The sequence below is a fragment of the Coregonus lavaretus genome (assembly GCF_964263955.1).
Source record: "Coregonus lavaretus genome assembly, chromosome: 23".
Classification (NCBI taxonomy): Eukaryota; Metazoa; Chordata; class Actinopteri; order Salmoniformes; family Salmonidae; genus Coregonus; species Coregonus lavaretus.
In genome coordinates, this window is record NC_140010.1 from 35,408,162 (window position 1) to 35,419,241 (window position 11,080).

At 42.2% G+C, this 11,080-nt stretch overlaps 1 protein-coding gene across 1 annotated transcript; it reads right to left on the reverse strand.

Moving 5' to 3' along the window:
• Positions 1 to 3,163: 3,163 nt before the first annotated feature.
• Positions 3,164 to 9,670, reverse strand: LOC311150445 (volume-regulated anion channel subunit LRRC8D-like). The gene is made up of 3 exons (XM_084187936.1): positions 9,148 to 9,670; positions 8,872 to 8,950; positions 3,164 to 7,271 (listed from the first exon to the last, which is right to left on the reverse strand). The coding sequence occupies exon 3, from the start codon at positions 7,267 to 7,269 to the stop codon at positions 4,714 to 4,716; it is 2,556 nt and encodes an 851-aa protein (XP_084044062.1). The 5' UTR covers positions 7,270 to 7,271; positions 8,872 to 8,950; positions 9,148 to 9,670; the 3' UTR covers positions 3,164 to 4,713.
• Between the last annotated feature and the right edge of the window lie 1,410 nt (positions 9,671 to 11,080).

Sequence of the window (11,080 nt, forward strand, 5' to 3'; positions counted from 1 at the left end):
GGTAGGGGGGTGGTATACAGAAGATAGCCCTATTTGGTAAAAGACCAAGTCCATATTATGGCAAGAACAGCTCAAATAAGCAAAGAGAAACGACAGTCCATCATTACTTTAAGACATGAAGGTCAGTCAATACGGACATTTTCATGAACTTTGCAAAGCTGTCATCAAGTGCAGTCGCAAAAACCATCAAGCGCTATGATGAAACTGCTTCTCATGAGGACCGCCACAGGAATGGAAGACCCAGAGTTACCTCTGCTGCAGAGATAAGTTCATTAGAGTTACCAGCCTCAGAAATTGCAGCCCTAAGAAACAACTACTAAAGGACACCAATAAGAAGAAGAGACTTGCTTGGGCCAAGTAACACGAGCAATGGACATTAGACTGATGGAAATCTGTCCTTTGGTCTGGAGTCCAAATGGGAGATTTTTGGTTCCAACCGCTGTGTCTTTGTGAGATGCGGTGTGGGTGAGCGGATGATCTCCGCATGTGTATTTCCCACCGTAAAGCATGGAGGAGGAGGTGTTATGGTGGGGGTGCTTTGTTGGTGACACTGTCTGTGATTTATTTAGAATTCAAGCCACACTTAACCAGCATGGCTACCACAGCATTCTGCAGTGATACACCATCCCATCTGGTTTGGGCTTAGTGGGACTATCATTTGTTTTTCAACAGGACAATGATCCAACACACCTCCAGGCTGTGTAAGGGCTATTTTACCAAGAAGGAGAATGATGGAGTGCTGCATCAGATGACCTGGCCACCACAATCCACCGACCTCAACCAAATTGAGATGGTTTGGGATGAGTCTGACCGCAGAGTGAAAGAAAAGCAGCCAACAGGTGCTCAGCATATGTGGGAACTCCTTCAAGACTGTTGGAAAAGCATTCCAGGTGAAGCTGGTTGAGAGAATGCCAAGAATGTGCAAAGCTGTCGTCAAGGCAAAGGGTGGCTATTTGAAGAATCTCAAATGTAAAATATATTTTGATTTGTTTAACACTTTTTTTGGTTGCTACATGATTCAATATGTGTTATTTCATAGTTTTGATGTCTTCACTATTATTCTACATGTAGAAAATAGTCAAAATAAAGAAAAACCCTTCAATGAGTAGGTGTTCTAAAACGTTTGACTGGTAGTGTATATACAGTGGGGGAAAAAAGTATTTAGTCAGCCACCAATTGTGCAAGTTCTCCCACTTAAAAAGATGAGAGAGGCCTGTAATTTTCATCATAGGTACACGTCAACTATGACAGACAAATTGAGAAGAAAATAAAATCCAGAAAATCACATTGTAGGATTTTTAATGAATTTATTTGCAAATTATGGTGGAAAATAAGTATTTGGTCACCTACAAACAAGCAAGATTTCTGGCTCTCACAGACCTGTAACTTCTTATTTAAGAGGCTCCTCTGTCCTCCACTCGTTACCTGTATTAATGGCACCTGTTTGAACTTGTTATCAGTATAAAAGACACCTGTCCACAACCTCAAACAGTCACACTCCAAACTCCACTATGGCCAAGACCAAAGAGCTGTCAAAGGACACCAGAAACAAAATTGTAGACCTGCACCAGGCTGGGAAGACTGAATCTGCAATAGGTAAGCAGCTTGGTTTGAAGAAATCAACTGTGGGAGCAATTATTAGGAAATGGAAGACATACAAGACCACTGATAATCTCCCTCGATCTGGGGCTCCACGCAAGATCCCACCCGTGGGGTCAAAATGATCACAAGAACAGTGAGCAAAAATCCCAGAACCACACGGGGGGACCTAGTGAATGACCTGCAGAGAGCTGGGACCAAAGTAACAAAGCCTACCATCGGTAACACACTACGCCGCCAGGGACTCAAATCCTGCAGTGCCAGACGTGTCCCCCTGCTTAAGCCAGTACATGTCCAGACCCGTCTGAAGTTTGCTAGAGTGCATTTGGATGATCCAGAAGAGGATTGGGAGAATGTCATATGGTCAGATGAAACCAAAATATAACTTTTTGGTAAAAACTCAACTCGTCGTGTTTGGAGGACAAAGAATGCTGAGTTGCATCCAAAGAACACCATACCTACTGTGAAGCATGGGGGTGGAAACATCATGCTTTGGGGCTGTTTTTCTGCAAAGGGACCAGGACGACTGATCCGTGTAAAGGAAAGAATGAATGGGGCCATGTATCGTGAGATTTTGAGTGAAAACCTCCTTCCATCAGCAAGGGCATTGAAGATGAAACGTGGCTGGGTCTTTCAGCATGACAATGATCCCAAACACACCGCCCGGGCAACGAAGGAGTGGCTTCGTAAGAAGCATTTCAAGGTCCTGGAGTGGCCTAGCCAGTCTCCAGATAATAATAATAATAATATGCCATTTAGCAGACGCTTTTATCCAAAGCGACTTACAGTCATGCGTGCATACATTTTTGTGTATGGGTGGTCCCGGGGATCGAACCCACTACCTTGGCGTTACAAGCGCCGTGCTCTACCAGCTGAGCTACAGAGGACCAGATCTCAGCCCCATAGAAAATCTTTGGAGGGAGTTGAAAGTCCGTGTTGCCCAGCGACAGCCCCAAAACATCACTGCTCTAGAGATCTGCATGGAGGAATGGGCCAAAATACCAGCAACAGTGTGTGAAAACCTTGTGAAGACTTACAGAAAACGTTTGACCTGTGTCATTGCCAACAAAGGGTATATAACAAAGTATTGAGAAACTTTTGTTATTGACCAAATACTTATTTTCCACCATCATTTGCAAATAAATTCATAAAAAATCCTACAATGTGATTTTCTGGTTTTTCTTTCCTCATTTTGTCTGTCATAGTTGACGTCTACCTATGATGAAAATTACAGGCCTCTCTCATCTTTTTAAGTGAAGCAGCATTAAGCAGTCTCACAAAGTAAGGCATAGCGCTGTTGTAGTATCTGTCAGTCTGAGATGGGGGAAGGTTTAGTTTGTGACTGGATCGGGTAGATCTGCCACTGACATGGGATTTTGCAAGCTTCTGGGCAAAGGATCTGCAGAGGTGGGTGTGGCGGGACTCCAAGGACTGCAAGGCCAGGTTGCACATCGTTGGATCTTCTCAAGGTGGTTGTGTTGGTGGGCTGTGAGACCTGGGTGCCATAAATAATGTCCAATTACCATTGAGAAATGCATTGAACCAGAGAGTGACAAGAATTGGAAAAGTTTATCTAAAAATCTAGTTTTATTGTGCCATAAATTAATGGACTTTGAGCGTATGATCAATAATTTGGTATGGTGGCATTTGTGAACAGTTCATGTACAGTACAGAAATACATTGGAAAAAAGCAATAACAATCTTTGTCCCATTGTTGTCTCCCTTTTGTCAACCCTCATCCCTTTTCAATCACGCATCTTTAAAAAATAAATTAGGTTTATTATGGTCTGTGATAGGGGAGTGTAATCCATAGAAAATATTCAACAATCTATAAGCAAAGCAAACATTGATTGTGCAAAGTACTCCCAATTTCAAGCGTAATCCCCAAGAGCGGGTAAAAGTTCAGACCGTATCTTCTATTCCCCCAGTGAACTTAGTCTGATCATACAGGCCAGACTGTGACAAAGCAGATTTTTAAAAAGTTTTTTTTGTCATTTAGCAGACGCTCTTATCCAGAGTGACTTACAGGAGCAATTAGGGTTAAGTGCCTTGCTCAAGGGCACAACGACAGATTTTTCACCTAGTCGGCTCGGGGATTAGAACCAGCGACCTTTCGGTTACTGGCACTATGCTCTTAACCACTAAGCTACCTGCCGCCCTAAACAGTTCCCAGTTGACTGAGGATCCCCTCTTATCAACACACAACAACTGTCACTCTGCTGACAGACCATGTCTTGGCTGCAGGATGTCATTGAAGAAAATTAAGGAAATGTTATTTAAATAAAAGTGAATTACTACTGAAAAGAGAGCATTTGTTCTTTCATTGAATGGTGATGTGAATAACGACAGTGAGTGTTTTGACAAACATGAGAGCTCTTCTGTTTTGGCCTTTCTTATGAAAGCCCTCACTGAGAAATAGCAATTAAGGCGAAAAGCTATTCCCCATGGTTAACATCATACCTGAGTAGCTAATACAATTTTTGTTAATAAGTCTAAAATTCTATTCCCATTAACAATATTATACAATAATACCCTATGAAGCAACTGAAAGCGTTTTTTATCCTGAACATTCTTAAATATTTGAAAGAATACTACTTTGAAACGATAAATGCAATAAATCATGACTTGATTATAGTGCTACGCAGTCTGCGTTGAGGAGAAGCATTCTCTCTCACTTTATTAAGTTAAACGTGTCAAGGAACAAACCTTATAGTGCAATTTATAATCAATAAAACGTGGTTCAATACCCTGTGAAAGTAACCGCCCTTTCCGCTTTACTTCCGGGTCATGTCCCCATGTCTTTACAATGGGGTTGAAGTTATATAATCAAATTCGTGAAAACGGAGTCATTTAAGATATATATAAAATCATATTCATGTTGTGGATGAATTTACTTCTGCCAGATGCCTTTTATTAAGTATTTGGCTTGAAGACCATTGTGCCATGTTTTTGCCCATTGAAGACGATTCCAAAAGGCAAAAATAATTATACAACTACAAGGCTACTTCCTGGTGAATAACATCTCACTTTCATGGCGTATTGCTTCAGTGAGTAATAATATACATTTCAGTTAATCACTGTACCAATAGGGTTTAGGATATCAGAGATTTTAAGCTATAAGCCACTCGCAAAGGACACATTGGTCTCCCGACTGAGGCTTTCCTTTACATCTATGGGCAAAGTGTCAAAAAGGTGGTCCTCGACAATGAGGCAGTTTTTACGTAGAAGGCGGCAGTTCCCCAGTAGCGAGGGAAGGCGGTCCAGACAGTTTCCCCTCAGCTCCAGCTGAGCGAGCTGCACCAACTGACCCACCATCTCAGGCAGGGTCGTGAGGCCATTGTTGCTCAGACACAGGACCTTCAGCTTGGTGCACCTGAACAGCTGCTTGGGCAGCACCTCCACCTTGTTTGCATTAATGGCGAAGTGCTGGAGGTTCTGCAGGAGACCCACATCCGGCGGGATCACTGTGATGGAGTTGTGACTGACATCCAGGTGCCTCAGCTTGGGGAGGTGGAACAGCGCTGGCGGGAGCGTCTCCAGTTTGTTGTGCAAAAGGTGAAGTGACTCCAAACACTTGACCTGGCCTATGGAGGCTGGAATGGTGATGATTTTGTTGTGCCACAGTTTGAGGCAGGTCAACCTCTTGAGGTGCTGAAAGCTGATGATCTCCTCAATGGTGCGAATGTTGTTGGATTTGAGGTCCAGCTCTTGAAGGTTGGTTAAGCTGAAAATAGCATGGGGGATCCTCTCCAGCTCACAGTTGTGCAGCTCCAGATCGGCAAGGTTTGTCATCTTCTTGAGGCTGTTCAGTAGCAGTAGTTTAGTACCATCATTGTGCACCACCAGTTTGATCAGGTGTGGGGACAGCTCTGTGAGGCTTGAAGGCATCTTGGTGAGGTTGCTCTTCAGATACAATGTCTTTAGATGTTTCAAATCTCGCATGGACTCTAGTCCTATCATTTTGTTGTTTTCTGAGCTTAAATTGCCTACCAAGTTAAGCTCCCTCAAACTTCTCAACAAATAAACCCATGTGGGGATCTCAGCGACATCTGTGAACTTGACGTGAAGGCAGCGGAGGTGGTCACGGAGAAAGACAAAGGCTGTCTGCTCAACTTTGGCGGGGCAGTGGCAGAGGTGCAGCTCATGCAGACTGGTCATTTGGGAAACCTTTGCCGAAAACCTGACCTCAGGAATTAGTTCTAGTTTAAGTATTTCCAGGTCGGTGAGGTCAAACACTGCATTCGGGAGACCAGAGAGCATGAAGAGGTGGAGCTCCTGCTGGTCTTGGGCATTTCGGGTCACAAGCTGTCTGAGCTTCTCAAATGTCCACTCGTGGTTCAGACTGATCTCCCTCAGCTTGTTCTCGCTGACCTCTGAGAGGAAGACACCAAACCGTTTGGAATACAGCTGGTCGTACTGATCGACCATGTGCAGAAGGAACGCAAAGTCGTTCTTCACGTCAGGAATGTCACTGAAGCTACTCTCCTCTCTGACTTTCTCAAATGAGTACTCTTTAAGGGGGCGCCTGAAAAGCCAGTGGAGGGAATACAAGCACACCATCCCATAGATCAATATGAGGGCCATGTAGCTGAGGAGGAGCTTTCTCAGCATGAAAGCCATGTTGTGGGTACAAAAGAACTGCTTATATCCAGTTAAGTGTTTGATATCGGGCTCACATTTGTGGCGAAAGTCGATGGCAGCCATAAAAGTTGACGTATATGACAGAATCAAAATGAACTTGACCGTTTTGACCACGGTCTGAGCTACGTAGAGCTTGTAGATGAAATCGCTGTCCTCCACATGGGCACGGAATTTTCTCACCTTCTCAAAAAGAGCCTTGGCCTGCTCTCCATCTTTCTTGTCCAGGATAGTCATACTTGGGGCCTCAGCAACGGGCTTATCTGCTGAGAACTTGACTCCTGTATTGCCAAGCATAGGAGTAGATGTGTTGGCAGAATTTTCGTCTTTATTTTCCTGTGATACCTGTTTCGGTGCTGAAGTGGTGCCAGTCAGTCTCTGTTTGTTCTCCTCAGAATCCTCACAGGCTGTCTCGGACAAAGCCTTTGTAGTCCACGGAGACTCAAAGCATCGTCCGAGAATGGACACAAAGTGTTCAATCTTTGAGCTTGTCTTGGGGTATTTGAACCAGAAGTTACTACTGACCATAAGCACAAGGGTGTGAATGAGAGTAAGGTACGGGAAGTACTTTGAGTACCAGGGCAAGGCAACATGGTAACACATTTGGTTGACAAAGATGTACTGCTGATAATCTAAGTTGGTTCGGATCCCTGTGGGCTCGGGTTGCTGCATTTTGCTCTCTTGCTTCACAACAATGGGTTGGGTGTTATGGATCTTGTGTACTGCACTGTCTGGTAGATATTTAGTGGCCATTGGTGTAGCATGCGCTGTCGTCATACTAACTGCTGATGAGGTGGTTTCTTGCTGACTTTGAGTTGTGCAAGAGTTTGGACCTGCTGCCGCCTCCTCCGCTTCCTCCAGGCAGGGAAGGCACGCCACCTGGTCCTTTGTGATTTGCATCGTCATGGCAAAGATGGACAACATGAGCATGACCACCCCCAGGTAGTCCATGAAGACGTCCCACCATGGTTTTAGGATGCGGTAGGTCGGCTGGATGTCATTCAGCGATGCTAACTCAGTGATGGTAAACATTCCTGCAATGGAAGAGGACCGGGCATTTAGCTAGTATGGAAAGCACTTATTTCTCAAACAAGCTAATTAGAAATAAAAAAACAAGCATTTCAAATGTGTGTTTTTGTTTGGTAACAAATCGATTTTTGTTGGTAAATGTTTGTACTTGGTATGGTTATAAAGGTTAAAAAGGTAATAAAGGTTAATACCATTATTTGTTATAACTAAATTGAATGGCTCTCCATGTCAAAGTGGCCCATAAAAGATAAAACAGCATTAGTAATGACATCGGCTTATTACTCTCTTTCATGCATCTCTATAAAGAATTTAAAAACATCTGATGACAAAGCCAAGAGTCTACATCTGGTCTAGACTAGTTATGACATGTGGATACTGGAATGGCAAAGGTTACTTTGATGTTAGTCTACCAACTATTGTAAGTCATTGAGAAGTTTATCATCTTGGTGTGCCATTTTAAGAAGCAATGGTAATTGTGCCCAGCTTCAGCATGTGGGAGCACTTCCTGTATTTACCAGTGTTGTAACTTTTTTTTTTTTTTAGTCATTTAGCAGACGCTCTTATCCAGAGCGACTTACAGGAGCAATTAGGGTTAAGTGCCTTGCTTAAGGGCACATCGACAGATTTTTCACCTAGTCGGCTCGGGGATTAGAACCAGCGACCTTTCGGTTACTGGCACAACGCTCTTACCCACTAAGCTACCTTACTCTAACTCTCTCTGATCCTTTTCTCCCAGGGTAAAAATAATATGTTTAAAATTGTTTTATGACAGTGATGATACATTGCCCAAACTAGGTAGCCTACATAATGATAACTACTGTTAATAGTTAATATGATTATTACTGTTTCTACACTATTAAGAGTGATTTTATGCCATACACTTTTCCTTACCAGTATTCTAACACAAATATTGTCACTTGATTTATCACTTGATGATCATTAACTTGATGATATTTAGTTTCATTCATAATTTCCTTTAATAGTTGAACTAAAGATTTACAGTAATATCAATACATATTTTGATATTATAGGCTATTAGCCTATAGGCTATATTTATAGCTATAGTATAATATTAATCTAAAATGATTTAAGGTGACATCCCAGTAAGCCATCATCAAAGACGTTTTGCATATAATCAAAGCGGAGGATCTGTAGAAGGTGAGACAGCGTGTAGACCGCAGACAGCACTGGTCTAAAAAAGAGACCGGGAGCAGAGAGGCCAGTTGTGGAATAAACCTAGGCTACTGATCGAAAATATTTACAGAATTTAACTTAGGAAATATAAACTATTAGACAAATGTTAAACTCTTGAAATTATTCTAGAGATCTTGCGCATTCATTTTTCTGTTGTTGTCTGACTCTGAGGTCAGGTGACTTGCTGTAACGTAGGGTAAACTTAAACTGTAACTCAACTAAAGCATGTGCATAGAGTTAAACATTTACAGTGCGTTCGTTAACAATTTAAATTATCTTGCCACTTGCTATAGCCTAAATAAACTACCCTGGGATAACCGCACATTATGACAATCAACATCAAACAAATATAAATTATGTATTTACAGTTTTTAAAGCGTGGTAAATTCGAGAAAAAACTACCATACTTACTATCTTGGTGACGTTAATTCCACTTTTACGGTCCAGACAGTTCCTTCCGAAGATTCAGCTCAAATAATTAAACCATCATCTATGGAATAAAGATTAAGACCAAGAACATTATGTTCGTGACAGTGCAATTGTCAGGACCATTCTCAATACCAGCCGTTCTGCATAGGCTACCTGAGAAACACTAGCTACGTGAAGAATATGCGCAGAACGTCTTACTCCGTACGCATGTAATTCAAAGAAAAGGATGGTCGAACTAGAACATTAAACCGCTATTACCGGCTTTTCTTAATGGTGGATGCGACAGATCAACGTCCTAAAGACACAACGTGCTTATCTCAGATGCCACCAAATTCGAGAAAGGCCCAATGATGAAAACTAGTGCACCACCGCATACTTGATCGAATGTTTCTCCCGCGTGAACATTATGTTACAATATAACTCATTCGTAAGCTTTGAACTGTAACCATTTGTTCAGTAACTATCTAGCAATTACTACTTTTCAGTCTGTAAATGAATACATTGTATCCGGCACATCATAACTGCTGCACCTGTAGGCTACACAATGTAACAATCCTTGCTAGCTCTCTCCCTCTCGTCCTGTCTGTCTGTAAGCTAGGCTAGATAGCCAGCCTAATAGTGAAATATGAAGACGTTAGGAATCTAGAACCGTTGGTGAAACTCGCTATCGACTGAAGTCATGCTGGATTTCCAGCTATGTCTGGATTTGGTTGTTTGCTGCACCGGTGCATTGCACACTGTTGAGGAAGTGTCTCTTGAGTATGATACAGGTTCGAACCGGTCCAGGCTAGATCATGTAATAAGAGTGGGCTACCCTCCTCTCAACCCTTGTACTCACAGAGGAAGTGAATAAAAACAAGTCAATGGAGTGCCAGGCAGGGGCTGACTGGGACAACAATTCAGCCCTGGCATTTTTGCCACATCAGCCCACATCACAGCTCAACTTTTACTTTACCAGTCACTGGTGAAACATAGTCCTCCTCCTTTTTTAACCAGCTCATGTTTAAGACAAATACAACATGGAAAAACACCACTGGAGATACAGTTGAAGTCGGAGGTTTACATACACCTTAGCCAAATACATTTAAACTCAGTTTTTCACAATTCCTGACATTTAATCCTAGTAAAAATGCCCTGTCTTAGGTTAGTTAGGATCACCACTTTATTTTAAGAATGTGAAATGTCAGAATAATAGTAGAGAGAATGATATATTTCAGCTTTTATTTCTTTCATCACATTCCCAGTGGGTCAGAAGTTTACATACACTCAATTAGTATTTGGTAGCATTGCCTTTAAATTGTTTAACTTGGGTCAAACGCTTCGGGTAGCCTTCCACAAGCTTCCCACAATAAGTTGGGTGAATTTTGACCCATTCCTCCTGACAGAGCTGGTGTAACTGAGTCAGGTTTGTAGGCCTCCTTGTTCGCACACGCTTTTTCAGTTCTGCCCACAAATGTTCTATAGGATTGAGGTCAGGGCTTTGTGATGGCCACTCCAATACCTTGACTTTGTTGTCCTTAAGCCATTTTGCCACAACTTTGGAAGTATGCTTGGGGTCATTGTCCATTTGGAAGACCCATTTGCGACCAAGCTATAACTTCCTGACTGATGTCTTGAGATGTTGCTTCAATATATCCACATCATTTTCCTTCCTCATGAATTTATAAATGCCTTATAAATGGTTTATTATGGACCCTTAAACTACATTGTTACCCATCCGGTACTATTAGACGAGGAAGAAAATCACTGAATAAATGCCTACCCCATTGTCTTATATAACCTAACTACATATTTCAAATCCCCCCCTGCCCACTTCGCTAAGTGTTTAAATATTAAGCTACATATAATTCATTAGAAGAAAACTGAGAAAGAGAAGGAGAGAGCGAGACGGCCAGTTCCTTAATGTTTTGGATGTATAACACAGTCAATGGCTACATTAAGGAACTGTCTCTCTCTCGCTCTCTCTCCCTCTTTCTGTTTTCATCTATTGAATTCAATATAAAACCTTCTGTGTTTGTCATAGAACGATGCCGGGACTAGTTTATGTGGATGAGGCTAGATTTCCAGCATTGTGCTTCGTTTGACAATGTCCTAAAGTATGTGTATTTTGCTGCAGAGAAGTGACGGGCCTTTCAGCAAATGAAATAAGCGGGAAATAGGCAGGACTTTCCAGCCTCCAGTGGCGTTGGCT